The 18,514-nt window shown below is 33.1% G+C and overlaps 4 protein-coding genes across 4 annotated transcripts; 2 read left to right on the plus strand and 2 right to left on the minus strand.

The window, feature by feature from the left end:
* Positions 1-552: 552 nt before the first annotated feature.
* LOC127744077 (sulfated surface glycoprotein 185-like) lies at positions 553-1,782 on the minus strand. Its single transcript, XM_052256347.1, has one exon. The coding sequence runs from the start codon at positions 1,499-1,501 to the stop codon at positions 1,013-1,015; it is 489 nt and encodes a 162-aa protein (XP_052112307.1). The 5' UTR covers positions 1,502-1,782; the 3' UTR covers positions 553-1,012.
* A 931-nt stretch (positions 1,783-2,713) lies between these two features.
* Positions 2,714-7,485, plus strand: LOC127744078 (beta-amylase-like). Its single transcript, XM_052256348.1, has 8 exons — positions 2,714-3,181; positions 5,060-5,128; positions 5,233-5,631; positions 5,827-5,991; positions 6,093-6,356; positions 6,457-6,666; positions 6,766-7,005; positions 7,076-7,485. The coding sequence occupies exons 1-8, from the start codon at positions 2,930-2,932 to the stop codon at positions 7,295-7,297; spliced, it is 1,821 nt and encodes a 606-aa protein (XP_052112308.1). The 5' UTR covers positions 2,714-2,929; the 3' UTR covers positions 7,298-7,485.
* A 4,036-nt stretch (positions 7,486-11,521) lies between these two features.
* LOC127744116 (formin-like protein 3) lies at positions 11,522-14,747 on the plus strand. Its single transcript, XM_052256388.1, has 7 exons — positions 11,522-11,650; positions 11,934-12,522; positions 12,638-12,760; positions 12,803-13,124; positions 13,225-13,409; positions 13,534-13,769; positions 13,857-14,747. Exons 1-7 carry the CDS (start codon positions 11,522-11,524, stop codon positions 14,745-14,747), a joined length of 2,475 nt encoding a protein of 824 aa, XP_052112348.1.
* Positions 14,748-17,340: 2,593 nt separating this feature from the next.
* LOC127744117 (protein VASCULATURE COMPLEXITY AND CONNECTIVITY-like) lies at positions 17,341-18,191 on the minus strand. The gene is made up of 3 exons (XM_052256389.1): positions 18,114-18,191; positions 17,716-17,921; positions 17,341-17,518 (listed from the first exon to the last, which is right to left on the minus strand). Exons 1-3 carry the CDS (start codon positions 18,165-18,167, stop codon positions 17,341-17,343), a joined length of 438 nt encoding a protein of 145 aa, XP_052112349.1. The 5' UTR covers positions 18,168-18,191.
* Positions 18,192-18,514: the final 323 nt, after the last annotated feature.

Consider the following 18,514-nt stretch of genomic DNA (forward strand, 5'->3'; position numbering starts at 1 on the left):
CCTGGGCCTGAGAAGAATCAGTCAGCGTCCAGCGAGGACGAAACGAAATTATTATTGCATCGATTTCGGCCTAAGGAGGTGGGTGAGAACTGTAACACTAGTAATCACGAATTAAACATAATTGAGTAATTGACATCTTATTTGTATATACGGTAGAAATATAATTATTTATTTATGTTTTTTTAACCTAAATTTTTAAAATAATTAATTTTGTAATATTATATAAGAAATTTTATGACTAAAATATTTAAAATAATAAAAACTCAGGTATAATTAATTTTATGTAAAATTAATAATTAATTTTTTTTAAATAATTTATCTAAATTATTATTTAACTATTTTGAAGTATCAACTTGAGTCGACCAAAAAGAGAAAATCGGAGATAGATTATATCACTCTTATGAATTTAAACTTCAAATGTTTGAGATAATTATTTTGACAATATCTAAATTTGGAATCCGATGGGTTGGCTAACAGACGAAGGGAAAAAAAGGTAGGATAAGTGCTTGAGCAGTTGAACCTTACGAATTATGATGTTGCAAGAGTCCAAAGACAACAAAAGAATTTACTCTAATATAATGTAAAGGGTCGTTTGTGATCATTGATAGACATACATAGTAAAAGGTGGAAACTCAGATAACAATGCATAGGAAAGTTAAACAGCAGTGTCATGAAGTGGAAATCAAAGTATACGGCAGGGGCGGCACCGTAAATTCACTACTAAACAAGCTTTACAGAGATGCTCGTCTTCCTTATCTCACGGCCTCATTTCTCAACTCTCAACAACCAGCCATCATTGAAAAGGGGGAAAAAGATTAACTAAATGTGAAAATAATTGTAACAGGAAAAAAAAAATATGAAGACTCAGATCCACCGTTGCTTCCACGTACATTGTCTTCTATACAACGATCCGGAATTGAACCCAAAAATAGAAGAAAATAAATTAAAAAAAAATTCCATGAGAAATGTTCTAGAGACCTCTTAATTACTAATCAGTATCACTTAGCCGATCCTAATTCCTGTGTCGCGAAAATGCATGTACGGGACCAGGAGCTACTAGAGTGGAACCTCCTGGTGTAGGTGTACCCGTGGGTGGTGCTGCTACACTTGGAGGATTTGGGGGGGTGGTCGCCGCCGGAGCCGGAGGCGGCGGAGGAGATGAGTTCGAATCAGGAGGTGGAGGAGGAGGGGTTGGATTTGCGTTAACGGGTGAAGGCGGCGGCGGCGATGTGGCGGTGATGGGGGCGGCGGTGGAAGCTGGAGGAGAAGGAGGAGTAACGGGATTGCCGCCATAAATGGGGGAAGGAGGGTTGGGAATGTTGAAATTGGGAGGTGGAAAACCTGAAGGAGGAGAGCATGAGGAATCATCATCGGAGCATTTGGTGGCGGCGTTGTGGTGGTGGCGGTGGAGGATCCCAAGTCCTAAGACGAGGCCAATAACAACGAGAAGGGTGACAATGAAGATGAAGATCTTAGTTGCTTTTCCAACGTAGCAAATCATTGTGTGTGTGTGTGTTGTGTGAATCTGAAAGGCGATTTTGTTCTCAGATGCAGAGACGGGCGGTGTGGGTCTTATTGGAGTCTTTTTCGTCTTTTTCTCATGGTTGTTTCGGGGGAGAAACAAGAGTGCTGCGAGAAGCTGCTTATAAATAACGACATGGATTGGCAAGTGCTGAGAGAGAGAGTTAACCGAAATGGTTTTGTTGTTTAAAGAATACAAGACTAATTGAGAGTTAATGTGAGCACGTGAAGGCTACCTTAAGTTGTTAGAAAGTTAAATTTGCCAATACCAAATTAGGACCAAGGTCAATGTTGCTTTCGCTTTACTGTCATGCTGGCTGCTACTAACCGCTTAGAGGTTTCTTTATTTATTTAGTTTAGTGAGTGGTTACTTACTATATAATATAACTGATGCTAACCATGCTTTTTGGCTATTAGCATTAACCATTAGAATAAGCCGCAATTACAAATTAAAGTGATTCTTTTGCTACACAAAGATATCTGAATGACTGCTAACAAAATAGAGAGTCAATAGAGCATTATTTATGTTTCTTTACTGCATAAAGTTCCTTTTTCAATAGTTTCTGAAAATATTAGCTGTAAAAATGGGATTGGAGTAGATGTGGAAAATAAAATAAAATAATAATAATTGGACATTCCTCGCACTCGCAGGGCTGTGTAGGATAGGAATTAGGAAATACCGAAATAGGAATCAATCTACAATGAACGAGGATGGGTCACAGGGTTCAATTGAACCGTTAAAAGAAGGGAATGGTCAATGATATACCATAGAGAACCGTGCTCGACAGACATGCATGTCTGCCACGTCGACCTTCCTAGCCTGTCTTCATCCTCAAATTTCACTCAAGACTCAACCCCAACTTACTCAGCTTGTGAACTGTGAAAGGCTGAAACTGAAAGCCTATAATATCTGATTAAAAATATTCAAACAAATAATAATCTATTTCAAAAATTTATTAATAACTTACATTAAATGCTTTTATTTTGTCAAAACTTACAATAAAAAATTGGACTCTATTTCTAATGTATGTCAAGAAGTTGGGCTTCCTATGTGGTTCTTTGTGGCTTTGCTATGATCATGATTTGGGCCATCCCCTAATAAAACGGCCTATAAAGTATGATTAGTATTTATTCTGCGTAAGAATCCTTAAGTAAAGTTATGATTTAATAGAGCCCAATCATATCCATCCATTAGTCTATCTACTAGCATTATATCCGTGCTACATATGTAAGAAGAGAGAGTAATTGGGGGAAACTATATATATTGGACTCATTCATTATTATTCATAGATTGTCTCTTTGTCATGATTGATTTAATTCGTTGCGATATTGCCATGCATCAATGGAGTTTCGTGTAATGTAATGTAACAAGAAAACATATATATATGTAGATGAAAGTGAAGAAGAAATGGAAAGGTTAGTACAAGGTGGAATTGGTACGAGGAATATTAGGCTTGGGATTGGAGGAAGGTATGTGTATGAGGGAATCCCAGGGTGGGTTGGAGGAGCCAAACGTGTAGGCACAGCAAAGAAGCCAACGGCAACAAAGCATGCCTTCAAATTGGATTGCGAGTATGTCAAGAAAAACAACCCAGGTGGTGGTCGACGTCGTGGTCGTGGTGTTGGTGTGGCACTCAAAGCGGCAATTGCTGAACCAAAGGTATATAATACAAACCCACCATTTATTCAGTCTATCTTTTCCCGTAATAAAATAATACCGTAGAAAATAGTGCTGTGTATATGTCTTCAAGCTCTGAGTTTTGAATGGTTCATGTTCATTATTATCAACCTTCCCTAGCTTGCACGTGCACTTTTTTTTTTCCTTTTTCTTCTTATTTTGGTTTTCGTTTTTTCTTTTATTAATTATTTATGTATCCACTCAATCAACTCTAACTCTAAGGTTAACTTATCTTCTCGCTTTATTTCGTGACCAAAGAAAATTTCATTAAAGCTAGCCCATAACATATCATGTTTGATTGACCATTATGTCCCCACCTCATCATCATCTTATTCCCATTTATTTGTTTTGTTCTACTTTTGTTTTCATGAAGTGGCTAATTTGTAGGTTGCGTAGGTGAACAAAGAGGACGGGGTCATGTTATGAACCAAAAATAGCTCGTCAATTCTATGTCTAAGGCTAAAATTATGAAAATGGAAAGAAAATGCTGAATGATTAATTTCTTTTCTCATATTTTCAAATGATAAAAACTAAAAAAGTATAAAATCTTCGGTTCTAATGTTCTATCGGCTATTGACACTATCTAAACTGTAAACTACTATCCTAATAATTATCTATTTATCCATAACAAGTTATATTGACCATTTTAAAGTAGTTTATTGTACATAATGTACAAATAGTCTATTATTTCTCTAGCGAGATCCAATGTTTAATGTTATCCATAAAGTCCCTTGCACAAGATCAACTAGATGAATAAGTATCAAGAAATGTAAAAATGGTTAACTCTTGGTATTAAAAAGTTATATTAAGGTAGTGTTGGTTTAAACTTTAAAGCTATTTTATTGGGAGTTGTTCCATAATCCATAGTAAGAATAATACATTAATTCGTATATTAATTTTGGCAGTATAATTTGTTATTAAGCATATCAAATCCCGATATTCAAAGAGATTTTTTTTTCTGACCATAAAAAATAAAAATTACATATTCTCTTGTTAAGCTAACATAACAAAATATGAATATGTCCCTCAATTATTAAATTTTAAATTTTAAAAAGTTTTAAATGGTTTTTATTTTCTTAAGTTTGGATTATTTTTCAAATTTATTAAAATGCGTAAAAAGATATTTTATTCCAAAAAGTGCCGTTTCAAAAAAAAAATGCAACATCCATAAATATTAGGGATATATATATATATATCTTTGAAATTTTTTAGTATTTATTTTATTTTTAATTATTTTATATTTATATTTTTGTTAAAAAATTAGTAAATCCATAGAAATAATAGAATATTATTTTTTATTTCCATTTTATTTTTTTATCCTTTTTCCACATTGCAGAATCATAGAAATAAAAAAAAGAAATATTACATGTATTACTTTTTATGTACACTTTTTTTTGGAAAATTTTGGTTTACACTTCAATTTATGTGTATATATCTTTTACTTTTGATATTAAAGTAACTAATAAGAAGTAAAAGAAAATATAAAATTTGTCTTTTAATTATACCATGAAAGAAAAATATATATTTAGTAGTAGTATACTAAAAATGAAAATAAAAATAAAAAATAAACCAAATACACTCTAAAATTTGAGTTTCCAAGATGTAAGATACAAATTTTATTTTATGGAAAAGTCTAGAGGCAGCAATTTTATTGTATTTTGGCTAGCATGTAACCAGCAGAAAAATGTGAGCTATTGGATGAAATCTCACACCAATCTCACACCATCAAATCATCATTGATGGCTAGTTGATGGCTACCAATCACAAATGTTGCTGTCCCTAGCATGACTCTTATTTTATTTTATTTTTTTGTTGATATTGAATTATTTGAAAAAATAATCATGTTCAGTTATCATGCAGGCTCCAATACCTACTACTTACGACGATCCAATGCTTGCAAATTATGTACCAGTATATGTCATGCTCCCTGTAAGTCACAACCTTAATTAAATGTCATCCCACATATACATATAAATAACAATGCAGCATACATGTATGTTAATGTTTTCCTTTGTGTTTGTTCTTATTCCCAGCTAGGAGTTGTTACAAACGACAATGTCTTAGAAGATAGAGAAGGACTTGAGCAACAGCTGAAGGAGCTTCATGCTGCAGGTGTTGATGGTGTTATGGTTGATGTGTGGTGGGGCATTGTGGAATCAAAGGGGCCTCAGGAGTATGATTGGTCAGCATATAGAGACTTGTTTCAACTTGTTCAACATTGCAAGCTCAAGTTACAGGCCATAATGTCATTTCACCAGTGTGGTGGCAATGTGGGAGATTCCGTTTCCATCCCAATCCCTAAATGGGTCCTTGAAATCGGAGTATCAGACCCTGATATCTTCTACACCAACCCCAATGGCATAAGGAACAAGGAATGCTTGTCTATTGGGGTTGACAATAGGCCTTTATTCCATGGCAGAACTGCTATTGAGGTTGACCACGTTCAAAATTTTTGTTTTCTTACTCATATTCTTTCTATTTGTTGCTGACTTTGGAGAACATGATTTAATAGGAACTTTTTATTCTTTAACTTGAAGGAAGAATCATTCATTTCTATCTATGAAATGAAGCAAACCTCTAATGCCTACTACATTTATATATACATGTTTAAATTTGTTTGGATGCAGATGTACAGTGATTACATGAAGAGCTTCAGAGAGAACATGGAAGATTTTTTAGAATCTGAGCTGATGATAGACGTTGAAGTTGGGCTTGGCCCTGCTGGAGAACTCAGATATCCCTCTTACTCAAGAAATCTGGGGTGGGTATTTCCTGGCATTGGAGAATTTCAGGTGAGTTTAGACTTTTCTGTTATATTCAATACATATCAATAAGATTAAGCTTTTAAATTCTCATACCCTCTTTGAATAAATCTCCAAAACCATGCATGCAGTGCTATGACAAATACCTAAAAGCTGATTTCAAAGAGGCTGCAACAAAAGCAGGTCATCCTGAATGGGATCTTCCTGATAATGCTGGTCAATCCAATGACACACCTGAATCAACAGAGTTCTTTAGATCAAATGGAACCTACACAACAGAGAAAGGGAAGTTTTTTCTTACATGGTACTCAAACAAGTTGCTGATCCATGGTGATGAGATCCTTGATGAAGCCAACAAGGCATTCCTAGGCTGCAAATTGAAGTTAGCAGCAAAAGTAAACTCTGAAATATATCTACTGAATTTGCACCTAACAAGAATTGATTCTCTTTTGCAACAACCATGATTCACCTAATAACATTTTCTTATGAAAATAGGTAGCTGGAATTCACTGGTGGTATAAAACAGAAAGCCATGCAGCAGAGCTTACTTCAGGATACTACAACTTAAAAGATAGAGATGGATACCGGCCTATAGCGAGGATGCTGTCTCGGCATGACGCTCTCTTCAATTTCACATGTCTTGAAATGAGGAACTCTGAGCAAAGACCTGATGCCAGAAGTGGTGCACAGGAACTTGTTCAGCAAGTAATCTATTCTATCTACAAATGAAGCCTAATGTGTTCTTCTCTGCAGAAACCAAAAGACAACTTGTGAATTGTGATTGATAGGATAATCTCCATGCAGGTTCTAAGTGGAGGGTGGATGGAGAAGCTTGAAGTTGCAGGGGAAAATGCGCTTGCAAGGTATGATCGTGCAGCTTACAACCAAATCCTTCTGAATGCTAGACCAAATGGTGTCAACAAAAAGGGCCCTCCAAAACTGAGGATGTATGGAGTCACATACCTCCGTTTGTCAGATGAGTTAATGGAGAAAACAAATTTTGATATATTCAAAACCTTTGTGAGAAAGATGCATGCTGAGCAGGTAAGCACCTTGTGACATATGAAGTGAAGCAGTGAAAGGCTTTGTCCTAATTGCTTTGGAAAATTTGCAGGATTATTGTCCAGAGCCAGAGAAGTACAACCATTACATGTATCCTATGGTGAGGTCAAAGGCAAAGATACCAGTGGAGGCTCTTCTTGAAGCAACAAAGCCAGTGAAGCCATATACATGGCATAGAGAAACAGACATGAGTGTTGGTGGTGTTAGTGGTGTACTTGCTGATATACTAGCCATTATCTTATGTATATTTAAGCAGCGCCGAAACCAAGACTAAGGGGGAATGAAAAGGGGAAAGGTATTGTTTGTTGTGTTGATATTGAGAATTAGGAACATGCAGTTGGATCTGCTTTAAGATTCTTGTAAATCTGTCAAGTGCTAAGCACGACCATAAAGGGAATAAATAACATCAGATTCATATAGCTAAGCATATATGCCAAGTGACACCAAGAAAATAATAGTTCATTAATGGTACTGTCTATGAAAATTTGTGAGAATGTTACTTAAATGCTATAGATATGGGACCAAAGATGCCAAATTATTTGTAATAAACTAACAACCACTTCCATGATTCCATGGCAAGAGATCCCCGTACCTCTCGCATGCTAAGCGAGCGCTCTACCATCTGAGCTACATCCCCTTGTTTGCTTTATAAATTGTTCTTTAATTTAATTCAAGATTATATCATTGCATTGCTTCAACTACACCAAGAACGAACTGCAGGGTTAAGGTATGAGCTCTTGCAAAAAAGAGATTCAATTTTTATAAACTGCGTTGAACTTTTTAAATTATCAAAATCTAATTAAAAATCAAGCACAAGTTAATTTTAATACATCGTGCGTGTAAATACATTCAATTAAATTTTATTTGAATTCGTAAATAATCATTAAAAAAATAAATATAATTAATAAAAAGTGTATCAAAATTAAACTCATATTTTTATATGGGATCATTAATAACTAAATAATTCAAGTTTCATCATTGACAATAATAAATAAAATATCTTATAATGTCATTTAGTCATATCCCATTTTTTTCCTCGTAATTCACCATTCATGGCTTGAATCAAGCGGTGCTTTTACATTTTTCTCTTTCATTTTATTATATTAACGACAATATATAGAATTTGAATATTGAAGAATGTTATATGCATGATATATTTATATATATATATATATGAATGTCAAAAAATTATTAGAATTTATTATTTTTTTTGTCATCATTTAGATATTAATGTTTAAAAATATGAGATAAAAATATTATTAGATTATAAAACTAAATGAATTAGACTAAAAAAATTAAGTTAATGGCTAAGTGATAAACAAAAATAATAAATTAAGTTTTATTGACATCTAAATCTAACTAAATAGGTCCAACACTAATAAAAAGTAAAAAACCATTCTCATTAAAAGAGTGTGTAATACGTACTCGAATACCCAAACAAACGTTACCACTCACTTCACGCTCTAATATGAAAAACCATTTACATCTCCCACTCAAAACTGTAACAAAGAAATTTGAAATCTCTCTGAAAATCTCTCAAAATTCTTTTAAATTCTCCATGAAAACTACAAAAAAATCTGATTCTGCACTTGAAATCATCAACAACACACACAAAAAAGAACAATAAAAATTCCTTAAGATACTGACAAAACTACTTGTTCATTATGTTCAATTTTCTCATTCGCATTTCTACTAGTTTGGTTTAGGGTTTAGTGGATCGATCGAGTTCGTTCATTTAGTAGATCGAATTTCTCTTATTCAATTTTTTCTTGTTTTTCTCTGTAGTTAGGGATCGAATGAAACTGTAGTAGTTGTGCTGCATTTTAGGTACATTTCTCAATTTATTTGAGGTTCATTTGGATTCGAAAATAAATTCAATGTGTTTTTGTTGATGATTGAGTCTTTTTGACTACTTATTCAAATCTGAACTAATTTCAGTTCATTTGTGAATTAACTGAGGTTCACTTGATGTTGCTGTTAAGTATTTATCAAATTTTTTATTCCTTAATTTTCTCTAGTGCCATCATTAAATAATTTCGATTCATTTATTAGTTTATTTCAGGTTCATTTGGATCCAGAAATGAATTCGATGCGTTTTTGTTGATGATTGAGTCTTTTTGATTGTTTGTTCAAATATGAACTAATTTCGGTTCATTTGTAAATTAACTGAAGTTCACTTGATACTGCTGTTAAGTATTCACCAAATTTTTTATTCCTTAATTTTTTCTGGTGTCATCATTAAATAATTTTGGTTCATTTATTAGTTTATTTGATGTTCATTTGGATTCAGAAATGAATTCGATGTGTTTTTATTGACGATTGAGTTTTTTTTTACTGTTTGTTCAAATCTGAACTAATTTTAGTTCATTTGTGAATTAACTAAGGTTCACTTGATGATGCTGTTAAGTATTGACCAAAGTTTTTATTCCTTAATTTTTTTGGGTACCATCATTAAATAATTTCGGTTCATTTTTTAGTTTATTTGAGGTTCATTTGGATTCAAAAATGAATTCGATATATTTTTGTTGATGATTGAATCTTTTTAATTGCTTGTTAAAATATTAACTAATTTTGGTTTATCTAGCTCCGCCCCTGAATGTTACCTCACTTAGAGCTGTCTTTTTCTTTTTCTTTGAAGCATTTACGATTTTTTCTCATATTCGATCTCAATCTATTTTTGGGACATCCTCTTGTTCTAACACGTGGGGGACTTTAAAGGTTGTTAACATCATTTAACGTAGCATCTTCATGAGATAACGAATATTTATCTTTACTTTTCACTTGATATTCTTGCATCTTAGCCATGATATTATCAAAAACGCAGTGCAGAATTCCAGTTAATTCCTTAAATTCTGACGCAAATTCACAAATATTGTATGAGCAAAACACAAAATCATCAAATCTCTTTCTTCTTGGCTCCAGTAAAAGCTCATCTTGAAAGATGTTATAACAATACCATTGTATAATAACAAATGAACTGAAAATTGTGCATTTTATAAATTCAAAAACTCGTGCATTTTATCCAAATTCAAATTCATAAACAACACAGATTTTAACAAAGAAGAATGAAATTATTCATTATCACGTTATTCAATTGTATTAGATTCCATTCAATTTCATTCAATTCAAAATTGCTAAAGAATGAAACTAGATAAAATTAAGAACAATCCAAACCTTGTCCACTTGATTCGATTAAGAAGAATAATCCAAATCACCCTCATTCAACTGATTTGAACTTGAATCATTCATTGTTTTGAAACACGTAAAACCTAAACGATTTTAATTACACTGTTCGATTTAAAACAAAAAAAACAAATACAGATCGAAAATCTAAAGAGAAAGAGAATAAAATCCAAAGAAAACACAAGAAAAGCGAAAAAGAAAACGAAAATCTAAAGAAAAAAGAGACAATAATCAGACGAAAATACAGAAAAATCAGAAAAAAAGAAAACATTTACATTGAAGAAAAACGAACAAAAGAAAATTTACGTTAAAAATCTGTTATAAATATCGCATAATTCTAAATCACTTGATTGAATTTAATTAGTGAAATCACTTGGATGCAGAACATTTTTGTTATCTAAATATCTCACCACCAACTCTATAAATAACTCCTAGTGTCATAGTAGAAGTTATGCTTATTGATGAAGTTTTTTAATATTGAAGGAACCAACATAAACAAATCTTCAGCATGTCTATTTTTTCCTAATGCGCAAAGGAGGTTTTCCCAAGCTTAAAAAAAAGAGGTAGTAAGATAGAAGTAGAGTGGTAATAACTAAAAAGAAAAAACAAGTAGCAATTTTCGGAATAAGAAGATAGGAAATATAGGGAATGACATATATATCCAATGTCCATTATCCAAATTGTAAATAACAAAAAAGACATAGTTCTCCCCACGTCTCGTATGTTAGGACTTCAACTTCCCGCTTTGAATGTTTGTTTCTTGTTTCTTTGTTTCTCTATCTCTATCCTAAGACACATTCCCTTACCCGAAAACAAAACAAACTTTTCCCACAAACTTTCTTCAACGCATATCCTTGAACTGAAACCCTCAATTTTAATCAAAATCTATAGCGGAAAAACAATTTTTATCCACCAAAAAATTCAACAGAATCTCAAGGACGCGCTTTGAAGCTCTATTGCTTTAGCATGCATTGCTTCACGTTCGTTGGGTTGGTGTTTCACCTTACATACCTTCTAACGTTATAAACAAAATAAAATATATATATAAAAAAAAGGGTTCATACGTTTGCTCAACTCCATCATCAAATTTTGGCATTCGCGTTTTTCCTAGGATCTAGCTAGGGGCATTCCCTAATTTAATTACCTTGGTGTGTTCTTCAACAAGCAACAAACAAATTTGGAAGCTAATTATTAATAAGGACCTCTTTGACAAGGCTTGTTCTTTTGTCTTCATGAAGAGAGTTGTTGGAGAGGGATTTTTTCAAGCTCAATGAGATGAATTGGAAGTTACACGTTTGTGAATTTGGAAGGAGCAATGAAGTTTACAAGACCTGTTTATGCTGTTTTTTTTGTCTTTCTTCTTTGTGCCTTGGCCAAAATCGGCTTTGAAGGGAAACTGTGGAAACCCCAAGAGTTTTATGCAGATCATGGTGTTGTAATTAAGGTATTTATGTTTTAGCATTTTTCTCTATCTTTCCATTTTTCTCCTTTATTTATTTCTTTTCTTTATGGAAAAATAAATGTCATGTTTGTGATCAATATTATGAAGAAATATAGGATGAGATATTATGAACTGTCTTATTCTTTTGTAAGTTAAAATGTCATGCTAGCATTTGTGATGTTTGAAGCATAAATGGTTTAGTCCTCACAGATTCACTGAGGTTCTTGAAGACCTTAATCTAAGATCAACTCAAATATTGTGATGTTTCAATTGTTGGTTAATGCAGGAAGAGCAGGAGTGGATACATTGCAGGAAGGAATTGATAGAGAGGAACAATGATATTAAGGACTATGACTTGGAAATAAAAACAAACTTATTAGATTGCATTACAAGGACACATCCTCCAACTCATGATTCAGAAGAGAAGGAGCATGATCATGTGTCAGTGTCACAGTTTTATTCCGAAGACAATCGCGGTAGATACTTGCTTGACAAGTTACCTCAGAGTGAGAGGAAACTACCAAGACCTGTTCCTGTTCCATCACCCAAAAAACTGCGTGTCAAGAAGAAGTTTGCCAACTCGCTTCCGCCTCAAGGGATAACACTAAGTGCCATTTCTCCTTCTCCAAATTCTCCACCTATAGACTTTTATGTGCTATTTCCACCACCACCAGATTCACCTCCCCCTCCTCCTCCTCCTCAAGTTGATGAGGAGGATAATAGCAAACGAAAGATACCAATTATCATTGGTTCGGTTGTATCAGGAATAATAATCATAGTAGGCATGCTCTTATGCTATCGTGAGATCAGGAAAAGCAGAAAAGTCTACAAAGATGACAGGCCTTTAACTGTATTAGGCTCAAGTGATGTGTCTGGTACAATTTCTGTGCTGCATTTTCTAATCAAGTAGTATATGATATATGATGATGAATTGATGATAGTAAAACAATTCATGGTTGCTTCAATCAATGTTTGTTTTTCTTCTTTCAGGTTCAAAGAAGTCTATTGCTTTGGGAAATTCTAATACCAATGAAAATGGTATAATCTATGCAAAGAACCCTTCTATTGTTGGGAATGTTATCACTAGTCCGGAAGATAACAATGCCTCATTGGGTATGGGTGTTGGTGCGGGTTTGGGTTTGGGTGTGGCTGCAGGTGAGGCCTCATCATCAGAAAGCAAGGAACAAGTTCCATTAGGTGCTGCTCCAGAAGGATTAGCCCCTGAGCCGGCAGGGCCACCACCCCCACCACCTCCACCCCCTGCTGCTGCGCCTCGCCCCCCACCGGCTCCAAAAGCACCTGTTAGGCCTCCACCTGCCCCTCCTGTTAAAATCCTTTCACGGGCACGTCTTAGTAATGTAGAAGAGGATTCTGCAGATGCTCCGAAAGCGAAACTAAAGCCATTTTTCTGGGATAAGGTTGCTGCATCTCCTGATCAAGCAATGGTCTGGCATGAGATCAGAGCAGGGTCATTCCAGTAAGAACATTTTTAAGTCATCTCAAAATCAGGATTTATCATAGATGAGGAAGTAAAATTGTATTAACTTTTTTTGCTGATCTTGATGACAAATTAACAGGTTCAATGAACAGAAAATCGAGTCTTTATTTGGCTGCAACAACCCCAATAGAAAAGAGTCACCATCACAAGAACCTTCATTACAGTTAATTCAGATTATTGATCCTAAGAAAGCACAGAATTTATCAATTCTTTTACGTGCTTTGAATGTGACTACAGAAGAAGTTGTTGATGCCCTTAGAGAAGGTGACTCACTCTCTAGTCTTTATTTATCATCATATTATGTTCATTTCAACTTTTAGTGCTCATGATATAGCAAGAGTTAGTGCTTTCCGTGTTAGAACATTCTGTAATCTGTTGGTTGAATCAGGTAGCGAGATTCCTGTTGAGCTGATCCAAACATTAATAAAGATGGCGCCAACAACAGATGAGGAACTGAAGCTGAGGTTATTTGATGGAAACATTGCTCAACTTGGCCCTGCAGAGCGGTTTCTCAAGGTCTTAGTTGACATTCCACTCGCTTTCCGGCGTCTCGAGTCTCTACAACTCATGCTCACTCTTCCAGAAGAGGTCTCAAGCATCAAGGAGTGCTTTTCAACATTAGAGGTAACTAAACTATGATTCAAGCAGTATTTTGAATTTGATTACCATATATAGTTATAAGTGCTAACATAGATGTTCTGTGACTAACAGGTTTCATGTGATAAACTAAGAAAAAGTAGGCTCTTCCTTAAACTACTAGAAGCAGTTCTCAAGACAGGAAACAGATTGAATGATGGAACATATCGTGGCGGCGCTCAAGCCTTCAAGCTTGACACACTTTTGAAGCTTTCGGATGTAAAAGGAACCGATGGAAAGACAACACTTCTACACTTTGTGGTTCAGGAGATCATACGTTCTGAGGGAGTAAGAGCTTTGAGAACAGAGAGAGCGAGGCAGAGCAATTCTAGTGTCGGAACAGAGGATTCTGTTGATGATTCCATTGGCCAAGAATCAGAAGAACACTACCGAAGACTTGGCCTTAAAGTAGTTTCAGGCCTAAGCAGTGAACTTGAAGATGTTAAAAGGGCGGCGATTATAGACGGCGATGCTCTAACGGCTGCAGTGTGGAAACTTGATCGGTTACTCAGCAAAAGTGAGGAGTTATTGAACAATGATTTGAAGAGCATAGATGAAGACAGCAACTTCAAGCGTTCCCTTGAAAATTTTGTGGACAAATCAAAAGCTCAAGTGTCATGGCTGTCTGAGGAAGAGAAGAGGATCATGGCTGAAGTGAAGGCTACAGCAGATTACTTCCATGGACAAGCAGGGAAAGATGAAGGTTTGAGATTGTTTGTAATTGTTCGTGATTTCTTGGTAATGTTGGACACAGTATGCAAAGAGGTGCAGTTAACAACACAGAAGCCAATGAAGATCTCTCATAAGAAAGAGGCTTCAAATTTGTCGTCGCCACCAGTATCTCCGAATACTCAGCAGCAGTCTCCTTCTGATCTGCATAGAAGACTGTTTCCGGCCATAGCAGCGCGCAGGATCCATTGCTCTAGTTCAGATGAGGATGAGGACGAGAAAGAGGATGATAATTAGATTAAGAGGTTATTATTACCTTGATAGCTTTTCTAGCAAGTTTTATGCATATGCAAGAAGATAAAGCCCCGCCAATGAGTTATAGCTCAAATAGCATAGTCTTTTCATACTCATTTCAGAGGTTGTGGGTTCGAGTCTCCTTATCTTTGGTAAAAAAAAAAAAAAGAAGATGTGGAAGATGCAAAATGTTTAGTATTGTTGTTCCTCATGAAAACATGCATGAGTGGAAAGGGGGGTTTGGAAGGGACATGGATTAACTTCTTGATTGGTTTCTCCCTTAAAAATTTGATGGATCTGGTTGAATGATGCTGCAACCTTTTTCAAGTAGCTAATATTAATTGGAGTGAGCAAAAGCTTCATGATGTTATAAATTCTTAGTGCTCAAATTGACCTGTTTTATATGTTGTTGATTCCTGTTGCTTATCTACAGGATAGTTCATTAGCCAACCTTGTGTCTTAACTTTTTAACTATAGAAATTTTTAGATGATTTATCTGACAAGTATAATTCATCTGTTCTTGTTTTACTTTTTTTTTCCCTGGTCATTGCATGTTTTTTTCAAGTATATCATACAAAAATATCAATTTAGGATATCTGTCAATAATCCTCGTTCAAAATTTAGGATATTTGATCGAGGATTATTATTCGCAGAAAGTAGAAATTTTTTGGTAAGATTTAGTCTTTTTCTAAAAATTAAAATATCTATGTTGATGCTAATATATATAAAAGAAATCTTTTAAAAAATATATAAGAAAAAAATATTTTATTGTGGCGAGTTTCTATTTAATCTCTTCGTCATAATTACAGCAAATTTATCGGATGTAAAAGAACGAATCTATTTTTCTATTTATAATTTATAAAAGTTAATATCAATTCTCTATACAATAAATTTTGGACTATGTTACATGTATACCAAAATCAACCATTAAAATCAATCACCAGTATAAAATATATATTGGAATACAAATACATATTGAAAATAAATTAAACCACACATGTATTTACACATAAATACATTGGTGACTAATTTTAATAACTAATTTTAGTGTACAAATAACATTTTTGATAAATTTTAGCCATCTTATTTATTTTTAATAATGCTAAATCAGTATTTCTAGACATAAGACATCTTATAAAAATTAGCCAATAATCTTTAAGAAAAAGAATTAAAAATTAAAAAAATCTTACCCATTATTATTATTCAAATAAAATATAAATTATTAATTAAATACAATAAATATACATATTAAAAATGTTATAATTGTTTCATTTGAATTATAATTCATTAGCATATTGTATAAGACTCTTATTATCATACTATTTAATCTGTTTATAAAACATAGACTCTTATTATTATTATTGTATTTCTTAATCTCTTATATCAATTATTGAAAACTCTTCCAAACAAGTTTAGATTAGGCACAATATCTTTTTTATTAGGTACATTTAAATATATCATGATTATAATATTAATTTATAATTTTAAATTATATTTTTAGTATTTTCATTTTAATTCATTTTTTCTAATATTTTTCTTTAATTATTTACAAACAAACTCTAGTATAGAAAATTTGTTTTTTTCTAAAAATAAATAAATTTAAATTTTTGAAATACTAAACTATAATCCAATTTGTATTATATTTTAGTTGAATAATTATATATAAATTATTAAATAAATATTTTGTAAAATATTTTTAATAAAAAATACTTTAAATTTAATATAAATTTACATAATATTTAATTAACCTTTACACATTGTTTGGATCTGTGAAAAATGAAAGAAAAGAAAATCTTTAAACAGAAAATGAATGAAAAACTTTGTTTTACGTGGTTTAGATGGAAGAGAAAAAAGATGAAAAAGAAAAAAATTGCTTGGGCCATTTAATTTTTTTTCACCCATGACTTGCAAAGAAAACTGGAGAAGAAAGGAGAATCAATAACAAAATGATTTATAGAACTTTTGAGTTGTTTATTATTTTTGTTATCATTTTATTATATAGTTTTTGACAAAAAAATAAGTTATAGCATTTAAAAATCATTGAACAAGAAAGACAATAAAAAAATATTTATAAAAATAATATATTAAAATCTTGAACGTTAAGTTGAATAACTCTTTTTTTTTTTGAAAAAATAACTTAAATACATTAGTAATGTATAATTTATATATAATATAAAAAGGGTATTAACATAAATTTACTTTACTTTCGTTTTCTCTCTTTTTAATTTTCTTTCCATCCAAACAAATGAAAATTTTTTCTCTATTTTCTTTTCATTTATTTTTTCTTTATCCAAACAACATATAAAAAAAATCTACTTTTCCTTTTATTTTCTTTCCTCTTATCTTCTTTGTTCTTATTTTTTTTTCTTCAATTTTCCATCCTACATCCAAACACACTCTTAAACAATATTAAAATATATTATATAGTATAATAAATTTATCTCTCTCCATATTTGCACGGATCTGACTCTAATTAATAACTAAAAATAAACATCACGGTGAAAGCTATACAAGATACCAAAAAGGTTGCATCTTTTCTTTAACTAACACGAATGGCTTGAACACACTGCACTCTAGAATTTATCTTACACACTAATTAAATAATTGTGACCGCGGTAAAACCATAATACAAAGCTGAGCATGCGCCATGAACAAAACACGAAATGCCACCAATATACAAGAAGTGATGATCTGAGAATCCACAAGAACGTTTTTTATGGTGGTTTGATTTTGTCCCGAAATGCAGCAAGATCATTCCAATAGCAAATGTAATCCTGACCAACAAAAATATGGTTTCAGTAAATAATTGTATACTCATTTTATTATGCTGGGCCAACACGTCAAAGGTGTCAGTTCCACAAAATACAAAATCTCAAATCTACTACGGATTAGTCAAGTTAGTCAAACAAAAAGTGAAGAATAGAAATAAGGCAATTCTGAATGAATTGGTATGAAGGTAGAGAGACATTACCATGCTAAAAGCAGGAGAACCATGGAGATTTGCTTGATAAAATAAGCCATGACAAGGCCTTGTCGAGAACAAAAGCAACTGAAGACAGCCAATAAACAGACTATAGCATGGGCTATCCCCAAAACTATCAATGCAGCGAACCCCATTTGAAAGGCTTTCTGACTTTGTTGTTTACACTCCACTAAATACAGGTTTACATGGTGACCCTGTTTGTCAAACACAAGTACACAACAATTATACTATTGATCAAGTGTTCGCCAAAATTAATAATATTTGCTGACTATGTAGCATTGTTCCTATAATAATATTGCAACATGCAAACTTATTTTATGTCGCAAGACCGTCACCAACCACAACCTTAAAATATCTATTGTGTATATATATAGCTTGAAGCATACCTTTTTTTGTGCAATTTCAGCCTGCAAGCCAAGAATCCCAGCTACAACATCCATGATTATAATCAGGAGAGAAAGGAAAATTCCTGCTATTCTAGCGTAGGGGCCATTGTTGTGGAAGAATTTAGCTATCTGTTTCTGGTTTGCTTGTTGACAAGTGCTAATTGAAAAATAGTATAGTGGAGTGAAAAGATACGTACGGAGCAACAATATTTATATACATGAAGAGTAGGAAGAAGTTGGAGCAGGTGGGAAAAGTCTCTTTTGTCCAAACTGTACAATCTAAACTTTAATATGCTTTGCGTCACTATAGGTATAAATCTTGTATCTACATCTACATTTATGTAACGCCGTATATTATCCTAAATAATTTGGAATGATTGTGTTCTAAATTTTGTTATATT

This window comes from Arachis duranensis, unplaced genomic scaffold, assembly GCF_000817695.3.
Source record: "Arachis duranensis cultivar V14167 unplaced genomic scaffold, aradu.V14167.gnm2.J7QH unplaced_Scaffold_232525, whole genome shotgun sequence".
Classification (NCBI taxonomy): domain Eukaryota; kingdom Viridiplantae; phylum Streptophyta; class Magnoliopsida; order Fabales; family Fabaceae; genus Arachis; species Arachis duranensis.

What these genes read in the sequence shown, in the direction of transcription:
- LOC127744077 (XM_052256347.1), bottom strand. Translation starts at nt 1,501, where the DNA reads ATGATTTGCTACGTTGGAAAAGCAACTAAGATCTTCATCTTCATTGTC.
- LOC127744078 (XM_052256348.1), top strand. Translation starts at nt 2,930, where the DNA reads ATGGAAAGGTTAGTACAAGGTGGAATTGGTACGAGGAATATTAGGCTT. An exon ending in AATTGAAGTTAGCAGCAAAA is followed by an intron (nt 6,357 to 6,456) that starts GTAAACTCTGAA and finishes TTATGAAAATAG; the next exon opens with GTAGCTGGAATTCACTGGTG. An exon ending in GAAAGATGCATGCTGAGCAG is followed by an intron (nt 7,006 to 7,075) that starts GTAAGCACCTTG and finishes GAAAATTTGCAG; the next exon opens with GATTATTGTCCAGAGCCAGA.
- LOC127744116 (XM_052256388.1), top strand. Translation starts at nt 11,522, where the DNA reads ATGAAGTTTACAAGACCTGTTTATGCTGTTTTTTTTGTCTTTCTTCTT. An exon ending in AGGCTCAAGTGATGTGTCTG is followed by an intron (nt 12,523 to 12,637) that starts GTACAATTTCTG and finishes TTCTTCTTTCAG; the next exon opens with GTTCAAAGAAGTCTATTGCT. An exon ending in AGTGCTTTTCAACATTAGAG is followed by an intron (nt 13,770 to 13,856) that starts GTAACTAAACTA and finishes TGTGACTAACAG; the next exon opens with GTTTCATGTGATAAACTAAG.
- LOC127744117 (XM_052256389.1), bottom strand. Translation starts at nt 18,167, where the DNA reads ATGGATGTTGTAGCTGGGATTCTTGGCTTGCAGGCTGAAATTGCACAA. An exon ending in CTGAAATTGCACAAAAAAAG is followed by an intron (nt 17,922 to 18,113) that starts GTATGCTTCAAG and finishes TTTGACAAACAG; the next exon opens with GGTCACCATGTAAACCTGTA. An exon ending in GTTCTCCTGCTTTTAGCATG is followed by an intron (nt 17,519 to 17,715) that starts GTAATGTCTCTC and finishes TTTGTTGGTCAG; the next exon opens with GATTACATTTGCTATTGGAA.